The sequence below is a fragment of the Trachurus trachurus genome (assembly GCF_905171665.1).
Source record: "Trachurus trachurus genome assembly, chromosome: 14".
In the NCBI taxonomy this organism is placed as follows: domain Eukaryota; kingdom Metazoa; phylum Chordata; class Actinopteri; order Carangiformes; family Carangidae; genus Trachurus; species Trachurus trachurus.
The window spans coordinates 2369302-2389068 of record NC_139903.1 but is presented as its reverse complement, the minus strand read 5'-3'; the positions used below and the strand labels follow the sequence as shown (position 1 = coordinate 2389068).

The following is a 19767-nucleotide window of genomic DNA, read 5'->3' as shown; positions in this document are numbered from 1 at the left end:
AAATAGGAAGACAACAAGAACATCAGCTTCACAACATCCATTCAGCTTTCAGTTCCTGATCTGAAACATTGTATTCGGTATGTGGCTACAAACAGGAAACATGAGGGATTAAAGGAGGTTTAAAGAAGGTAGATTTCCTAAAGTCGTCATAAAGTGGTTACGTTTTTGACATTTCTGTCATTTGTAGCTGAAATATTTCAAGTTTTTCCATGAGACACAGATATTAATGTTTTTTTTCTCTGTCACCATCTTCAGCATTAAATCAACATATAAATCCGAAAGTAAAAACAGACTGTTGAAAACTTTTCTTCAACTGTTCTCATCAGTTATTCTATCAGTATTTAGTAAAAAAAGAAAAATGAAATAAAAGTCGTCATGTCCTCCATAGTCATTGTAATTCCCATCATCAGTCTCCTCATGAGCTCATCTTGGACCCAAACATCTTCAAAAGTGACTGATGGAAAAGAAACGTATTAAAGCAAATCTTTTTTGTGAGTGATTTTTTTATAGAGAATGAGACGTTTGCTGTTCAAATGGTGACTGAGATGATTTTTTTATTTGTATAATGTTGAACAATAAGTTTTCACACCTTCGTCCCTAAAATTGTGACCAAGTAACAACACTTGAATACACACTTTAAAAGATCACATTTTAAAATTTGAAAATCTTACATTTCATATTTTTTCATCGACAACTTGGATAATCATTATATTATTTTGTTTTTGTTTTGTTTTTCTCCATGAATAAAAAGTAAAGTGATTCTGATAACATGATTACAACAGCAGCACAGTCTGTGAAACAACAGAGTAAATATTAAATCATCCAGGTTATATTCATAATGACACAAACATCTGGCAGATGATTAATATGATCAATAATCTTTGATAGACATTTTACACATGCTGATATTTCCACATCCATAATATAATCCACATGTTAACTGCAAGTAAGGATAAAGTTTCATCAAACAAAATAATCTAATCCAGAAGTAGAAAATTAAAACAAGTTAAAAGAAAAGTTCATTTCACAACTTCATTGTTTTGTTGAAACAAACAAGAGAAACCCCAAGAAAAACCATCAGTGTCTGTATCAGTGCAGACAAACCTACACATACAGTCGACTGCAGCATCATGGATCAATCACACTAAACACTCCTGTTTACTTGAGCTCACACAACTCAGCTGTGTCTCCAGCAGAAGACCAAAACCTGAGTCCAGGATGTAGAGGTTGAGTGAAGGTGGTCTGGACTCTGTGGAGGAGAGTCATGGTTTCAGTGACGCTGTAGAAAGACAGAGTACCTGCCCTGTGATCCAGGTACACTCCTATTCTGGAGGACGGAGGGTCTGAGATGGAGGGACCTTTACTGTTATGTCTGAATATATAACCACCACTGTGGCAGTGTAATGCCCAGGATTTGTCATTGTGTCCAATTAAAGATTCAGACCCTGTTCTCTGGATGTTATTGTAGGCAACTGCTATAGCAACTTTACCACTCCACTTCACCTCCCAGTAACAACGTCCTGTCAGACCCTCTGGACTCAGGACCTGCTGATGTATGAATCTGTCTGGATGACTTGGATATGACTGGTCCACACTCATCCAAGTTACTTTTCTGTTCTTGTCACTCAGTGACAACCATGTGTTTGCTGTGTTTGAATCCAAAATGATTTGTTTTGAATATCTCAAGAACTCAGCTCTGGTCTGAGGTTCTCTCTGCAGAAGTAAAACTTCCACTTGAGACACTGACCATGAGACCTTTGACCACTCCTCATTGAGAACAGCCTGCAGTTTATCTCTGGCCTCTGACACTGCTGCTGTCACTACCTCAAAATGTGGTCGCTTGATGGTGGGTAACTTCGTTTCTTCACCCAGATGTGGCAGAGAGGGGTAGTTGTTTAGGAAATGGAGGTGGTCCTCTGTGATTGACAGCTGCTCCAGACCAGAGTCTTTCCTCCTCAGCTCAGTGATCTCCTGCTGCAGCTTCTCCTCCAGCTCTTTGACTCGACTCGCTTCAGTTTCCTGTTGAGATCTGATCTGCTGCTTCACCTCAGACCTTCTCTTCTCCATGAGTTGGATCAAGTGGGTGAAGGTCTTCTCACTGTTACTAACAGCTTCATCAGCAGAGAGGTTGATGGCCTCCGCCTCCTGTTGAAGCACCTTCACATCTTTCTCTCTGTCCTGGATTCTCTGTTGGATCTTTTGACGACTCAGCCCGAGCTCCTTCTGTTTCTCAGCCCTTTCTGCTACAGCTGAGACTGTGTCGTGGCCTTTGTGTTCATCCATGGAGCAGAGAATACAGATACACTGCTGATCAGTGCGACAGAAAATCTTGATTACCTCATTATGGCGAGGGCAGATGTTCTCCAGAAGTTTAGAAGAGGCTTGGACCAGCGTGTGTTTCTTCAGTGGAGCTACGTCGTAGTGAGGCTGAAGGTGCTGCTCACAGTAAGAGGCCGTACACACCAGACAGGACTTGACGGCTTTCAGCTTCCTCCCAGTGCAGTAGTCACAGGCCACGTCTCCAGGTCCAGCGTAGGAGTGATCAGGTGAAGCAGCTTTCAGTTCTACCTTCTTCAGTTCCTCCACTAACTCTGCTAACATGGTGCTTTTCACCAGGGCTGGCCTCGGTGTGAAGCTCTGTCTGCACTGAGGGCAGCTGCATGTGTTCTTCTGATCATCTTCACCCCAGTAGTTTTTAATACAGCTCATACAGTAGCTGTGTCCACAGGGAATAGTCACCGGCTCCTTTAGAAGATGCAGACAGATTGAACAGTTCCATTTTTCTTGATTCAGCTGATTCATTTGCTGCGCCATTTCTCTCCCAGCACTGAATGTCGGTAAGTTTCACTTTCTGTTTCCAGGAATAGAGCTGTTCTCTGAGCCACACCAGCTCTGACACGTCACTTGTTCCCACCCCTGTGTAAAGAGGAGGGTGTGTGAGAGGGGAGGGAACAGTGATTGGCTGAACTCTGATAGCAGGAGGAGGAGGGAGAGGTCGTCAGGCTGGTTTGTGTCAGGAGGAGGAGCAGTGAGTCAGAATATCGTCTCTACACATGGAGCCTGTGTAACTGTCATAAAGCAGCTGCTGATTGACTCAAACTCAGGGATCAGACAGGAAACCAAGTCAAAGTTCAACATCAAAGTCTTTAATGAAGCCTGAGCTCAGTCATGTGACGTCAGTAAATAGAAGTCAATAAAACAGGTGAGGAGCAGCAAACAGGAAACAAATCAAATCATCAAATTAAAGCTGTGTAGCAGCAGTGGTCGGGGCCTCTTTAGACAAATTTAGGCAATTCTGAGCAACAAGAGACAAAATAGGAAGACAACAAGAGCATCAGCTTCACAACATCCATTCAGCTTTCAGTTCCTGATCTGAAACATTGTGTTCAGTATGTGGCTGCAAACAGAAAACATGAGGGATTAAAGGAGGTTTATAGAAGGTGGATTTCCTAAAGTCGTCATAAAGTGGTTACGTTGTTGACATTTCTGTCACTTGTAGCTGAAATATTTCAAGTTTTTACATGAGACACAGATATTAATGTTTTTTTTTCTCTATCACCATCTTCAGCATTTAATCAACATATAAATCTGAAAGTAAAAACAGACTGTTGAAAACTTTTCTTCAACTGCTCTCATCAGTTATTCTGTCAATATTTAGTAAAAAATCTAAAATAAAAGTCGTCTCTTCCTCCAAAGTTTCTTTAATTCCCATCATCAGTCTCCTCATGAGCTCATCTTGGACCCAAACATCTTCAAAAGTGACTGATGGAAAAGAAACGTACAGTATTAAAGCAAAATGATTTTTGTGAGAGATTTTTTATAAAGAATGAGACGTTTGCTGTTCAAATGGTGACTGTGAGATGATTTATTTATTTGTATAATGTTGTACAATAAGTTTTCACACCTTGGTCCCTAAAACTGTGACCAAGTAACAACACTTCAATACACACTTTAAAAGATCACATTTTAAAACTTGAAAATCTTATATTTCATATTTTTTTCCATCAAATCTTAACACTTATGTTTTTTTTCTCTGTGAATAAAAGTAAAGTGATTCTGATAACATGATTACAACAGCAGCACAGTCTGTGAAACAACAGAGTAATATTAAATCATCCAAGTTATATTCATAATGATACAAATATCTGGCAGATAATAAATGTGATCAATGATCTTCTAAATACATTTTCCACATCCATAATATAATCCACATGTTAAGTACAAATAATGTTAAAGTTTAATCAAACAAAATAATCTAATCCAGAAGTAGAAAATTAAAACATTAGTATTGTGTTGTTGAAACAAACAAAACCAGAGAAAACCCAAGAAAAACCATCAGTGTCGGTATCAGTGCAGACAAACCTACACATACAGTCGACTGCAGCATCATGGATGAATCACACTAAACACTCCTGTTTACTTGAGCTCACACAACTCAGCTGTGTCTCCAGCATTAACCCACAACCAGAGTCCAGGATGTAGAGGCTGAGTGAAGGTGGTCTGGACTCTGTGGAGGAGAGTCATGGTTTCAGAGACGCTGTAGAAAGACAGAGTACCTGCCCTGTGATCCAGGTACACTCCTATTCTGGAGGACGGAGGGTTTGAGACGGAGGGACCTTTACTGTTATGTTTGAAATTATAACTACCACTATAGCAGTATAATGCCCAGGATTTGTCGTTGTATCCAAATCCACATTGATCCACTGTCCCTGTTTTCTTGTAGGAAACTGCTATAGAAACTCCACAGCTCCACTCCACCTCCCAGTAACAACGTCCTGTCAGACCCTCTGGACTCAGGACCTGGCTGTTTGTAGTGAATCTGTCTGGATGACTTGGATATGACTGGTCCTCATTCATAAAAGTTACTTTTCTGTTCCTGTCACTCAATGACAAACGTGTGTGTGCTGTGTTTGAATCCAAAATGATTTGTTTTGAAAATGTCAAGAACTCAGCTCTGGTCTGAGGTTCTCTCTGTAGCTGTAAAACTTCCACTCTTATAATTTTCACTGAGACCTTTGACCACTCCTCATTGAGAACAGCCTGCAGTTTATCTCTGGCCTCTGACACTGCTGCTGTCACTTCTTTAAAATACGTCTGAGATTGTTGAGTGATGCTGAATAAATCTGTTGTTTCTCCCAGAGTTGACAGAGAGAGGTAGTTGTTTAGGAAATGGAGGTGGTCCTCTGTGATTGACAGCTGCTCCAGACCAGAGTCTTTCCTCCTCAGCTCAGTGATCTCCTGCTGCAGCTTCTCCTCCAGCTCTTTGACTCGACTCACTTCACTTTCCTGTTGAGATCTGATCTGCTGCTTCACCTCAGACCTTCTCTTCTCAATGAGTTGGATCAAGTGGGTGAAGGTCTTCTCACTGTTACTAACAGCTTCATCAGCAGAGAGATTGATGGCCTCCGCCTCCTGTTGAAGCACCTTCACATCTTTCTCTCTGTCCTGGATTCTCTGTTGGATCTTTTGACGACTCAGCCCGAGCTCCTTCTGTTTCTCAGCCCTTTCTGCTACAGCTGAGACTGTGTCGTGGCCTTTGTGTTCATCCATGGAGCAGAGAATACAGATACACTGCTGATCAGTGCGACAGAAAATCTTCATCACCTCATTATGGCGAGGGCAGATGTTCTCCAGAAGTTTAGAAGAGGCTTGGACCAGCGTGTGTTTCTTCAGTGGAGCTACGTCGTAGTGAGGCTGAAGGTGCTGCTCACAGTAAGAGGCCGTACACACCAGACAGGACTTGACGGCTTTCAGCTTCCTCCCAGTGCAGTAGTCACAGGCCACGTCTCCAGGTCCAGCGTAGGAGGGATCAGGTGAAGCAGCTTTCAGTCCTACCTTCTTCAGTTCCTCCACAAATTCTGCTAACATGGTGCTTTTCACCAGGGCTGGCCTCGGTGTGAAGCTCTGTCTGCACTGAGGGCAGCTGCATGTGTTCTTCTGATCATCTTCACCCCAGTAGTTTTTAATACAGCTCATACAGTAGCTGTGTCCACAGGGAATAGTCACCGGCTCCTTTAGAAGATCCAGACAGATCGAACAGCTCAGATTGTCTTGATCCAGCTGAATTTTTCGCTGCGCCATTTCTCCTCTACAACCGTCGTCAAAGTCAGTAAGTTTCACTTTCTGTTTCCAGAAATAGAGCTGTTCTCTGAGCCACACCAGCTCTGACACGTCACTTGTTCCCACCCCTGTGTAAAGAGGAGGGTGTGTGAGAGGGGAGGGAACAGTGAACAGGATGAACTCTGATAGCAGGAGGAGGAGGGAGAGGTCGTCAGGCTGGTTTGTGTCAGGAGGAGGAGCCGAAATATTTCAAGTTTTTACATGAGACACAGATATTAATGTTTTGTTTTTCACTGTCACCATCTTCAGCATTTAATCAACATATACATCTGAAAGTAAAAACAGACTGTTGAAAACTTTTCTTCAACTGGTCTCATCAGTTATTCTGTCAATATTTAGTTAAAAAAATAAGTTGTCACTTCCTCCAAAGTTTCTTTACTTCCCATCATCAGTCTCCTCATGAGCTCATCTTGGACCCAAACATCTTCAAAAGTGACTGATGGAAAAGAAACGTATTAAAGCAATTTTTTTTTTCATAAATAATGATACGTTTGCTGTTCAAATGGTGACTGTGAGATGATTTATTTATTTGTATAATGATGAACAATAAGTTTTCACACCTTGGTCCCTAAAACTGTGACCAACTAACAACACTTCAATACACACTTTAAAAGATCACATTTTAAAATTTGAAAATCTTACATTTCATATTTTTTCATTGACAACTTGGATAATCATTATATTATTATGTTGTTGTTTTTTTTCTCCATGAATAAAAGTAAAGTGATTCTGATAACATGATTACAACAGCAGCACAATCTGTGAAACAACAGAGTAAATATTAAATCATCCAGGTTATATTCATAATGATACAAACATCTGGCAGATGATTAATATGATCAATAATCTTTGATAGACATTTTATACATGCTGATATTTTCCACATCCATAATATAATCCGCATGTTAACTGTAAGTAACAATAAAGTTTCATCAAACAAAATAATCTAATCCAGAAGTAGAAAATTAAAACATTAGTATTGTGTTGTTGAAACAAAAAAAACAAGAGAAAACCCAAGAAAAACCATCAGTGTCTGTATCAGTGCAGACAAACCTACACATACAGTCGACTGCAGCATCATGGATGAATCACACTAAACACTCCTGTTTACTTGAGCTCACACAACTCAGCTGTGCTTCCATCAGGAGACAAAACCCAGAGTCCAGGATGTAGAGGCTGAGTGAAGGTGGTCTGGACTCTGTGGAGGAGAGTCATGGTTTCAGTGACGCTGTAGAAAGACAGAGTACCTGCCCTGTGATCCAGGTACACTCCTATTCTGGAGGACTGAGGGCCTGAGATGGAGGGACCATCACTGTTATGTCTGAATATATAACCACCACTGTGGCAGTATAATGACCAGGATTTGTCATTGAATCCAAATCCACATTGATCCACTGTCCCTGTTTTCTTGTAGACAACTGCTATTAAAACCTGACCACTCCACTTCACCTCCCAGTAACAACGTCCTGTCAGACCCTCTGGACTCAGGACCTGCTCACATGCAGTGAATCTGTCTGGATGACTTGGATATGACTGGTCCTCACTCATCAAAGTTACTTTTCTCTTCCTGTCACTCAATGACAAACGTGTGTGTGCTGTGTTTGAATCCAAAATGATTTGTTTTGAATACCTCAAGAATTCAGCTCTGGTCTGAGGTTCTCTCTGCAGCAGTAAAGCTTATACCTGAGACATTGACCATGAGACCTTTGACCACTCCTCATTGAGAACAGCCTGCAGTTTATCTCTAACCTCTGACACTGCTGCTGTCACTTCCTTAAAATACGTAGCAGATTGTTGAGTGATGCTGAGTAAATCTGTTGCTTCACCCAGATGTGACAGAGAGGGGTAGTTGTTTAGGAAATGGAGGTGGTCCTCTGTGATTGACAGCTGCTCCAGACCAGAGTCTTTCCTCCTCAGCTCAGTGATCTCCTGCTGCAGCTTCTCCTCCAGCTCTTTGACTCGACTCACTTCAGTTTCCTGTTGAGATCTGATCTGCTGCTTCACCTCAGACCTTCTCTTCTCCATGAGTTGGATCAAGTGGGTGAAGGTCTTCTCACTGTCACTAACAGCTTCATCAGCAGAGAGGTTGATGGCCTCCGCCTCCTGTTGAAGCACCTTCACATCTTTCTCTCTGTCCTGGATTCTCTGTTGGATCTTTTGACGACTCAGCCCGAGCTCCTTCTGTTTCTCAGCCCTTTCTGCTACAGCTGTGACTGTGTCGTGGCCTTTGTGTTCATCCATGGAGCAGAGAATACAGATACACTGCTGATCAGTGCGACAGAAAATCTTCATTACCTCATCATGGCGAGGGCAGATGTTCTCCAGACGTTTTGTAGAGGCTTCGACCAGCGTGTGTAACATGGTGTTTTTCACCAGGGCTGGCCTCGGTGTGAAGCTCTGTCTGCACTGAGGGCAGCTGCATGTGTTCTTCTGATCATCTTCACCCCAGTAGTTTTTAATACAGCTCATACAGTAGCTGTGTCCACAGGGAATAGTCACCGGCTCCTTTAGAAGATCCAGACAGATCGAACAGCTCAGATTTTCTCGCTCCAGCTGAAACATTTGCTGCGCCATTTCTCTTCCAGCACTAAATGTCGGTAAGTTTCACTTTCTGTTTCCAGGAATAGAGCTGTTCTCTGAGCCACACCAGCTCTGACACGTCACTTGTTCCCACCCCTGTGTAAAGAGGAGGGTGTGTGAGAGGGGAGGGAACAGTGAACAGGATGAACTCTGATAGCAGGAGGAGGAGGGAGAGGTCGTCAGGCTGGTTTGTGTCAGGAGGAGGAGCAGTGAGTTAGAATATCGTCTCTACACATGGAGCCTGTGTAACTGTCATAAAGCAGCTGGTGATTGACTCAAACTCAGGGATCAGACAGGAAACCAAGTCAAAGTTCAACATCAAAGTCTTTAATGAAGCCTGAGCTCAGTCATGTGACGTCAGTAAATAGAAGTCAATAAAACAGGTGAGGAGCAGCAAACAGGAAACAGATCAAATCATCAAATTAAAGCTGTGTAGCAGCAGTGGTCGGGGCCATTTTGGACAAATTTAGACAATTGTGAGCAACAAGAGACAAAATAGGAAGACAACAAGAACATCAGCTTTACAACATCCATTCAGCTTTCAGTTCCTGATCTGAAACATTGTGTTCAGTATGTGGCTACAAACAGAAAACATGAGGGATTAAAGGAGGTTTATACAAGGTGGATTTCCTAAAGTCGTCATAAAGTGGTTACGTTTTTGACATTTCTGTCATTTGTAGCTGAAATATTTCAAGTTTTTACATGAGACACAGATATTAATTTTTTTTTTTACTGTCACCATCTTCAGCATTAAATTAACATATAAATCTGAAAGTAAAAACAGACTGTTGAAAACTTTTCTTCAACTGTTCTCATTAGTTATTCTGTCAATATTTAGTAAAATAAATAAATAAAATAAGTCGTCACTTCCTCCAAAGTTTCTTTAATTCCCATCATCAGTCTCCTCATGAGCTCATCTTGGATCCAAACATCTTCAAAAGTGACTGATGGAAAAGAAACATATTAAAACAAATTTTTTTTGTGAGTTATTTTTTATAAAGAATGAGACGTTTGCTGTTCAAATGGTGACTGTTAAATGATTTATTTATTTGTATTATGTTGTACAATAAGTTTTCACACCTTGGTCCCTAAAACTGTGACCAAGTAACAACACTTCAATACACACTTTAAACGACAACAGAGTAAACATTAAATCATCCAGGTTTTGTTCATAATGATACAAACATCTGGCAGAGGATTAATATGATCAATAATCTTTGATAGACATTTTGCACATGCTGATATTTTAGACATCCATAAAATAATCCACATGAAACTGTTAAATTATTTATTCATTTGTATAATGTTGTACAATAAGTTTTCACACCATGGTCCCTCAAACTGTGACCAGGTAACAACACTTCAATACACACTTTAAAAGATCATATTTTAAAACTTGAAAATTTTATATTTCATATTTTTTCCATCAAATCTTAACACTGATGTTTTTTTTCCTCTGTGAATAAAAGTAAAGTGATTCTGATAACATCATTACAACAGCAGCACAGTCTGTGAAACAACAGAGTAATATTAAATCTTCCAAGTTATATTCATAATGATACAAACATCTGGCAGATAATAAATGTGATCAATGATCTTCTAAATAAATTTTCCACATCCATAATATAATCCACCTGTTAAGTACAAATAACGTTAAAGTTTAATCAAACAAAATAATCTAATCCAGAAGTAGAAAATTAAAACATTAGTATTGTGTTGTTGAAAAAAACAAATGAGAAAAAACTCTAGAAAAACCATCAGTGTCTGTATCAGTGCAGACAAACCTACACACACAGTCGACTGCAGCATCATGGATGAATCACACTAAACACTCCTGTTTACTTGAGCTCACACAACTCAGCTGTGTCTCCAGCATTAGCCCACAACCTGAATCCAGGATGTAGAGGCTGAGTGAAGGTGGTCTGGACTCTGTGGAGGAGAGTCATGGTTTTAGTGACGCTGTAGAAAGACAGAGTACCTGCCCTGTGATCCAGGTACACTCCTGTTCTGGAGGACCGAGGGCCTGAGATGGAGGTATAATTTTTGTTATGTCTGAATTCATAACCATCACTGTAGCAGTATAATGCCCAGGATTTGTCATTGTCTGCAAATCCACATTGATCCACTGTCCCTGTTTTCTTGTAGGAAACTGCTATAAAAACGTGACCGCTCCACTTCACCTCCCAGTAACAACGTCCTGTCAGACCCTCTGTACTCAGGACCTGCTGACATCCAGTGAATCTGTCTGGATGACTTGGATATGACTGGTCCTCACTCATGAAAGTTACTTTTCTGTTCCTGTCACTCAATGACAAACGTGTGTGTGCTGTGTTTGAATCCAAAATGATTTGTTTTGAATATCTCAAGAACTCAGCTCTGGTCTGAGGTTCTCTCTGCAGCGGTAAAACTTCCAATATGAAAACACACTCCTCATTGAGAACAGCCTGCAGTTTATCTCTGGCCTCTGACACTGCTGCTGTCACTTCCTCAAAATGTGGTCGCTTAACGGTAGGTAACTTTGTTGCTTCACCCAGATGTGGCAGAGAGGGGTAGTTGTTTAGGAAATGGAGGTGGTCCTCTGTGATTGACAGCTGCTCCAGACCAGAGTCTTTCCTCCTCAGTTCAGTGATCTCCTGCTGCAGCTTCTCCTCCAGCTCTTTGACTCGACTCACTTCAGTTTCCTGTTGAGATCTGATCTGCTGCTTCACCTCAGACCTTCTCTTCTCAATGAGTTGGATCAAGTGGGTGAAGGTCTTCTCACTGTTACTAACAGCTTCATCAGCAGAGAGGTTGATGGCCTCCGCCTCCTGTTGAAGCACCTTCACATCTTTCTCTCTGTCCTGGATTCTCTGTTGGATCTTTTGACGACTCAGCCCGAGCTCCTTCTGTTTCTCAGCCCTTTCTGCTACAGCTGAGACTGTGTTGTGGCCTTTGTGTTCATCCATGGAGCAGAGATAACAGATACACTGCTGATCAGTGCGACAGAAAATCTTCATCACCTCATCATGGCGAGGGCAGATGTTCTCCAGAAGTTTAGAAGAGGCTTGGACCAGCGTGTGTTTCTTCAGTGGAGCTACGTCGTAGTGAGGCTGAAGGTGCTGCTCACAGTAAGAGGCCGTACACACCAGACAGGACTTGACGGCTTTCAGCTTCCTCCCAGTGCAGTAGTCACAGGCCACGTCTCCAGGTTCAGCGTAGGAGGGATCAGGTGAAGCAGCTTTCAGTCCTACCTTCTTCAGTTCCTCCACCAACTCTGCTACCAGGGTGTTTTTCACCAGGGCTGGCCTCGGTGTGAAGCTCTGTCTGCACTGAGGGCAGCTGCATGTCTTCTTCTCATCATCTTCACCCCAGTAGTTTTTAATACAGCTCATACAGTAGCTGTGTCCACAGGGAATAGTCACCGGCTCCTTTAGAAGATCCAGACAGATGGAACAGTTCCATTTTTCTCGATTCAGCTGATTCATTTGCTGCGCCATCTCTCTCCCAGCACTGAATGTTGGTAAGTTTCACTTTCTGTTTCCAGGAATAGAGCTGTTCTCTGAGCCACACCAGATCTGACACGTCACTTGTTTCCACCCCTGTGTAAAGAGGAGGGTGTGTGAGAGGGGAGGGAACAGTGAACAGGCTGAACTCTGATAGCAGGAGGAGGAGGGAGAGGTCGTCAGGCTGGTTTGTGTCAGGAGGAGGAGCAGTGAGTCAGAATATCGTCTCTACACATGGAGCCTGTGTAACTGTCATAAAGCAGCTGGTGATTGACTCAAACTCAGGGATCAGACAGGAAACCAAGTCAAAGTTCAAAATAAAAGTCTTTAGCTCAGTCATGTGACGTCAGTAAATAGAAGTCAATAAAACAGGTGAGGAGCAGCAAACAGGAAACAGATCAAATCATCAAATTAAAGCTGTGTAGCAGCAGTGGTCGGGGCCGTTTTGGACAAATTTAGACAATTCTGAGCAACAAGAGACAAAATAGGAAGACAACAAGAACATCAGCTTCACAACATCCATTCAGCTTTCAGTTCCTGATCTGAAACATTGTGTTCAGTATGTGGCTACAAACAGAAAACATGAGGCATTAAAGGAGGTTTATAGAAGGTGGATTTCCTAAAGTCGTCATAAAGTGGTTACGTTTTTGACATTTCTGTCATTTGTAGCTGAAATATTTCAAGTTTTTACATGAGACACAGATATTATTATTTTTTTTTACTGTCACCATCTTCAGCATTAAATTAACATATAAATCTGAAAGTAAAAACAGACTGTTGAAAACTTTTCTTCAACTGTTCTCATTAGTTATTCTGTCAATATTTAGTAAAATAAATAAATAAAATAAGTCGTCACTTCCTCCAAAGTTTCTTTAATTCCCATCATCAGTCTCCTCATGAGCTCATCTTGGATCCAAACATCTTCAAAAGTGACTGATGGAAAAGAAACATATTAAAACAAATTTTTTTTGTGAGTTATTTTTTATAAAGAATGAGACGTTTGCTGTTCAAATGGTGACTGTTAAATGATTTATTTATTTGTATAATGTTGAACAATAAGTTTTTACACCTTGGTCCCTAAAACTGTGACCAAGTAACAACACTTCAATACATACTTGAAAAGAGAAGAGAGTAAATATTAAATTATCCAGGTTATATTCATAATGATACAAACATCTGGCAGAGGATTAATATGATCAATAATCTTTAACATACATTTTGCACATGCTGATATTTTCCACATCCATAATATAATCCACATGTTAACTGCAAGTAACAATACAATTTCATGAAACAAAATAATCTAATCCAGAAGTAGAGAATTAAAACATTAGTATTGTGTTGTTGAAACAAACAAAACGAGAGAAAACCCAAGAAAAAACATCAGTGTCTGTATCAGTGCAAACAAACCTACACATACAGTCGACTGCAGCATCATGGATGAATCACACTAAACACTCCTGTTTACTTGAGCTCACACAACTCAGCTGTGTCTCCATAACCTAGAACCCAGAATCCAGGATATAGAGGCTGAGTGAAGGTGGTCTGGACTCTGTGGAGGAGAGTCATGGTTTCAGTGACACTGTAGAAAGACAGAGTACCTGCCCTGTGATCCAGGTACACTCCTATTCTGGAGGACTGAGGGCCTGAGATGGAGATAAAATTGTTGTTATGTCTGAATAGATAACCACCACTGTGGCAGTATAATGCCCAGGATTTGTCATTGTATCCAAATCTACATTGATCCACTGTCCCTGTTTTTTTGTAGGAAACTGCTATAAAAACGTGACCACTCCACTTCACCTCCCAGTAACAACGTCCTGTCAGACCCTCTGTACTCAGGACCTGCTGACATCCAGTGAATCTGTCTGGATGACTTGGATATGACTGGTCCTCACTCATGAAAGTTACTTTTCTGTTCCTGTCACTCAATGACAAACGTGTGTGTGCTGTGTTTGAATCCAAAATGATTTGTTTTGAATATCTCAAGAACTCAGCTCTGGTCTGAGGTTCTCTCTGCAGCGGTAAAACTTCCAATATGAAAACACACTCCTCATTGAGAACAGCCTGCAGTTTATCTCTGGCCTCTGACACTGCTGCTGTCACTTCCTCAAAATGTGGTCGCTTAACGGTAGGTAACTTTGTTGCTTCACCCAGATGTGGCAGAGAGGGGTAGTTGTTTAGGAAATGGAGGTGGTCCTCTGTGATTGACAGCTGCTCCAGACCAGAGTCTTTCCTCCTCAGTTCAGTGATCTCCTGCTGCAGCTTCTCCTCCAGCTCTTTGACTCGACTCACTTCAGTTTCCTGTTGAGATCTGATCTGCTGCTTCACCTCAGACCTTCTCTTCTCAATGAGTTGGATCAAGTGGGTGAAGGTCTTCTCACTGTTACTAACAGCTTCATCAGCAGAGAGGTTGATGGCCTCCGCCTCCTGTTGAAGCACCTTCACATCTTTCTCTCTGTCCTGGATTCTCTGTTGGATCTTTTGACGACTCAGCCCGAGCTCCTTCTGTTTCTCAGCCCTTTCTGCTACAGCTGAGACTGTGTTGTGGCCTTTGTGTTCATCCATGGAGCAGAGATAACAGATACACTGCTGATCAGTGCGACAGAAAATCTTCATCACCTCATCATGGCGAGGGCAGATGTTCTCCAGAAGTTTAGAAGAGGCTTGGACCAGCGTGTGTTTCTTCAGTGGAGCTACGTCGTAGTGAGGCTGAAGGTGCTGCTCACAGTAAGAGGCCGTACACACCAGACAGGACTTGACGGCTTTCAGCTTCCTCCCAGTGCAGTAGTCACAGGCCACGTCTCCAGGTTCAGCGTAGGAGGGATCAGGTGAAGCAGCTTTCAGTCCTACCTTCTTCAGTTCCTCCACCAACTCTGCTACCAGGGTGTTTTTCACCAGGGCTGGCCTCGGTGTGAAGCTCTGTCTGCACTGAGGGCAGCTGCATGTCTTCTTCTCATCATCTTCACCCCAGTAGTTTTTAATACAGCTCATACAGTAGCTGTGTCCACAGGGAATAGTCACCGGCTCCTTTAGAAGATCCAGACAGATGGAACAGTTCCATTTTTCTCGATTCAGCTGATTCATTTGCTGCGCCATCTCTCTCCCAGCACTGAATGTTGGTAAGTTTCACTTTCTGTTTCCAGGAATAGAGCTGTTCTCTGAGCCACACCAGATCTGACACGTCACTTGTTTCCACCCCTGTGTAAAGAGGAGGGTGTGTGAGAGGGGAGGGAACAGTGAACAGGCTGAACTCTGATAGCAGGAGGAGGAGGGAGAGGTCGTCAGGCTGGTTTGTGTCAGGAGGAGGAGCAGTGAGTCAGAATATCGTCTCTACACATGGAGCCTGTGTAACTGTCATAAAGCAGCTGGTGATTGACTCAAACTCAGGGATCAGACAGGAAACCAAGTCAAAGTTCAAAATAAAAGTCTTTAGCTCAGTCATGTGACGTCAGTAAATAGAAGTCAATAAAACAGGTGAGGAGCAGCAAACAGGAAACAGATCAAATCATCAAATTAAAGCTGTGTAGCAGCAGTGGTCGGGGCCGTTTTGGACAAATTTAGACAATTCTGAGCAACAAGAGACAAAATAGGAAGACAACAAGAACATCAGCTTCACAACATCCATTCAGCTTTCAGTTCCTGATCTGAAACATTGTGTTCAGTATGTGGCTACAAACAGAAAACATGAGGCATTAAAGGAGGTTTATAGAAGGTGGATTTCCTAAAGTCGTCATAAAGTGGTTACGTTTTTGACATTTCTGTCATTTGTAGCTGAAATATTTCAAGTTTTTACATGAGACACAGATATTATTATTTTTTTTTACTGTCACCATCTTCAGCATTAAATTAACATATAAATCTGAAAGTAAAAACAGACTGTTGAAAACTTTTCTTCAACTGTTCTCATTAGTTATTCTGTCAATATTTAGTAAAATAAATAAATAAAATAAGTCGTCACTTCCTCCAAAGTTTCTTTAATTCCCATCATCAGTCTCCTCATGAGCTCATCTTGGATCCAAACATCTTCAAAAGTGACTGATGGAAAAGAAACATATTAAAACAAATTTTTTTTGTGAGTTATTTTTTATAAAGAATGAGACGTTTGCTGTTCAAATGGTGACTGTTAAATGATTTATTTATTTGTATAATGTTGAACAATAAGTTTTTACACCTTGGTCCCTAAAACTGTGACCAAGTAACAACACTTCAATACATACTTGAAAAGAGAAGAGAGTAAATATTAAATTATCCAGGTTATATTCATAATGATACAAACATCTGGCAGAGGATTAATATGATCAATAATCTTTAACATACATTTTGCACATGCTGATATTTTCCACATCCATAATATAATCCACATGTTAACTGCAAGTAACAATACAATTTCATGAAACAAAATAATCTAATCCAGAAGTAGAGAATTAAAACATTAGTATTGTGTTGTTGAAACAAACAAAACGAGAGAAAACCCAAGAAAAAACATCAGTGTCTGTATCAGTGCAAACAAACCTACACATACAGTCGACTGCAGCATCATGGATGAATCACACTAAACACTCCTGTTTACTTGAGCTCACACAACTCAGCTGTGTCTCCATAACCTAGAACCCAGAATCCAGGATATAGAGGCTGAGTGAAGGTGGTCTGGACTCTGTGGAGGAGAGTCATGGTTTCAGTGACACTGTAGAAAGACAGAGTACCTGCCCTGTGATCCAGGTACACTCCTATTCTGGAGGACTGAGGGCCTGAGATGGAGATAAAATTGTTGTTATGTCTGAATAGATAACCACCACTGTGGCAGTATAATGCCCAGGATTTGTCATTGTATCCAAATCTACATTGATCCACTGTCCCTGTTTTTTTGTAGGAAACTGCTATAAAAACGTGACCACTCCACTTCACCTCCCAGTAACAACGTCCTGTCAGACCCTCTGTACTCAGGACCTGGCTCCATTCAGTGAATCTGTCTGGATGACTTGGATATGACTGGTCCACACTCATCAAAGTTACTTTTCTGTTCCTGTCACTCAATGACAACCATGGGTGTGCTGTGTTTGAATCCAAAATGATTTGTTTTGAAAATCTCAAGAACTCAGCTCTGGTCTGAGGTTCTCTCTGCAGCTGTAAAACTTCCAATATGAAAACACACTCCTCATTGAGAACAGCCTGCAGTTTATCTCTGGTCTTTGACACTGCTGCTGTCACTTCCTCAAAATGTGGTTGCTTAACGGTGGGTACCTTCGTTGCTTCACCCAGATGAGACAGAGAGGGGTAGTTGTTTAGGAAATGGAGGTGGTCCTCTGTGATTGACAGCTGCTCCAGACCAGAGTCTTTCCTCCTCAGCTCAGTGATCTCCTGCTGCAGCTTCTCCTCCAGCTCTTTGACTCGACTCACTTCAGTTTCCTGTTGAGATCTGATCTGCTGCTTCACCTCAGACCTTCTCTTCTCAATGAGTTGGATCAAGTGGGTGAAGGTCTTCTCACTGTTACTAACAGCTTCATCAGCAGAGAGATTGATGGCCTCCGCCTCCTGTTGAAGCACCTTCACATCTTTCTCTCTGTCCTGGATTCTCTGTTGGATCTTTTGACGACTCAGCCCGAGCTCCTTCTGTTTCTCAGCCCTTTCTGCTACAGCTGAGACTGTGTCGTGGCCTTTGTGTTCATCCATGGAGCAGAGATAACAGATACACTGCTGATCAGTGCGACAGAAAATCTTCATTACCTCATTATGGCGAGGGCAGATGTTCTCCAGAAGTTTAGAAGAGGCTTGGACCAGCGTGTGTTTCTTCAGTGGAGCTACGTCGTAGTGAGGCTGAAGGTGCTGCTCACAGTAAGAGGCCGTACACACCAGACAGGACTTGACGGCTTTCAGCTTCCTCCCAGTGCAGTAGTCACAGGCCACGTCTCCAGGTCCAGCGTAGGAGTGATCAGGTGAAGCAGCTTTCAGTCCTACCTTCTTCAGTTCCTCCACAAATTCTGCTAACATGGTGTTTTTCACCAGGGCTGGCCTCGGTGTGAAGCTCTGTCTGCACTGAGGGCAGCTGCATGTGTTCTTCTGATCATCTTCACCCCAGTAGTTTTTAATACAGCTCATACAGTAGCTGTGTCCACAGGGAATAGTCACCGGCTCCTTTAGAAGATCCAGACAGATGGAACAGCTCAGATTGTCTTGATCCAGCTGAATTTTTCGCTGCGCCATTTCTCCTCTACAACCGTCGTCAAAGTCAGTAAGTTTCACTTTCTGTTTCCAGAAATAGAGCTGTTCTCTGAGCCACACCAGCTCTGACACGTCACTTGTTCCCACCCCTGTGTAAAGAGGAGGGTGTGTGAGAGGGGAGGGAACAGTGATTGGCTGAACTCTGATAGCAGGAGGAGGAGGGAGAGGTCGTCAGGCTGGTTTGTGTCAGGAGGAGGAGCAGTGAGTCAGAATATCGTCTCTACACATGGAGCCTGTGTAACTGTCATAAAGCAGCTGGTGATTGACTCAAACTCAGGGATCAGACAGGAAACCAAGTCAAAGTCCAAAATCAAAGTCTTTAAAGGTGTACAGAAAAGAAAATTGAATTTGAGCCCACTCTGGATCATAAAATTAATGTATTAACTCATCTTTCAGACGATGTAGGTCAAACTTTGTGCAAAATTCTATTTTTGAGTAAATCCGGGATGAAAGTGTGTATTTTTTTTTTCGCATTGGATAATGCAGGCGCACGGATTATACGTCAGCCTGCTCACGATTCACCAGCCACTGATATTGGATCCGTAATCCGTCATTCAAACGTCTGAGACACGCACACACACACGGAGCTCGGGCTCGCCCCAAGCTTTGAATATCCCGCCCGCTCGATAACGACCAATCAAATTCGTTTTCCTCACTCGGGTAAACTCGTGTTGCAGCTCGTGACAACTCGGCGCGACAAACAGGACAAACGGCCATTTCTGTACACCTTTAATGAAGCCTGAGCTCAGTCATGTGACGTCAGTAAATAGAAGTCAATAAAACAGGTGAGGAGCAGCAAACAGGAAACAAATCAAATCATCAAATTAAAGCTGTGTAGCAGCAGTGGTCGGGGCCATTTTGGAGAAATTTAGACAATTCTGAGCAATAAGAGAGAAAATAGGAAGACAACAAGAACATCAGCTTTACAACATCCATTCAGCTTTCAGTTCCTGATCTGAAACATTGTGTTCAGTATGTGGCTACAAACAGAAAACATGAGGGAGTAAAGGAGGTTTATAGAAGGTGGATTTCCTAAAGTCGTCATAAAGTGGTTACGTTTTTGACATTTCTGTCATTTGTAGCTGAAATATTTCCAGTTTTTACATGAGACACAGATATTAATGTTTTGTTTTACTGTCACCATCTTCAGCATTAAATTAACATATAAATCTGAAAGTAAAAACAGACTGTTGAAAACTTTTCTTCAACTGTTCTCAAAAGGTATTCTGTCAATATTTAGTAAAAAATATAAAATAAAAGTCGTCACTTCCTCCAAAGTTTCTTTAATTCCCATCATCAGTCTCCTCATGAGCTCATCTTGGACCCAAACATCTTCAAAAGTGACTGATGGAAAAGAAACGTA

General features: G+C 41.8%; 5 protein-coding genes across 5 annotated transcripts in view; 1 reads left to right on the top strand and 4 right to left on the bottom strand.

Annotated features, from left to right (window-relative positions):
- LOC310997305 (glutamate receptor 1-like) overlaps positions 1-19767 on the top strand; it is a gene marked incomplete at both ends in the record, with an annotated part of 143024 nt that overhangs the window by 59070 nt on the left and 64187 nt on the right. The gene's annotated exons all lie outside the window — the stretch shown is intronic.
- On the bottom strand, positions 1074-6081 carry LOC310997211 (E3 ubiquitin/ISG15 ligase TRIM25-like; the record flags this gene model as incomplete). The annotated part of the gene is made up of 2 exons (XM_083986888.1): positions 1074-2827; positions 5021-6081. 2 exons carry the CDS (start codon positions 6079-6081, stop codon positions 1159-1161), a joined length of 2730 nt encoding a protein of 909 aa, XP_083843014.1. The 3' UTR covers positions 1074-1158.
- LOC310997210 (tripartite motif-containing protein 16-like) lies at positions 7144-12176 on the bottom strand (the record flags this gene model as incomplete). The annotated part of the gene is made up of 2 exons (XM_083986887.1): positions 7144-7611; positions 11109-12176. The coding sequence occupies 2 exons, from the start codon at positions 12174-12176 to the stop codon at positions 7228-7230; spliced, it is 1452 nt and encodes a 483-aa protein (XP_083843013.1). The 3' UTR covers positions 7144-7227.
- On the bottom strand, positions 13647-15281 carry LOC310997209 (E3 ubiquitin/ISG15 ligase TRIM25-like; the record flags this gene model as incomplete). Its single annotated transcript, XM_083986886.1, has 1 exon — positions 13647-15281. One exon carries the CDS (start codon positions 15279-15281, stop codon positions 13647-13649), a length of 1635 nt encoding a protein of 544 aa, XP_083843012.1.
- Positions 16752-18386, bottom strand: LOC310997208 (E3 ubiquitin/ISG15 ligase TRIM25-like; the record flags this gene model as incomplete). The annotated part of the gene is made up of 1 exon (XM_083986885.1): positions 16752-18386. The coding sequence occupies one exon, from the start codon at positions 18384-18386 to the stop codon at positions 16752-16754; it is 1635 nt and encodes a 544-aa protein (XP_083843011.1).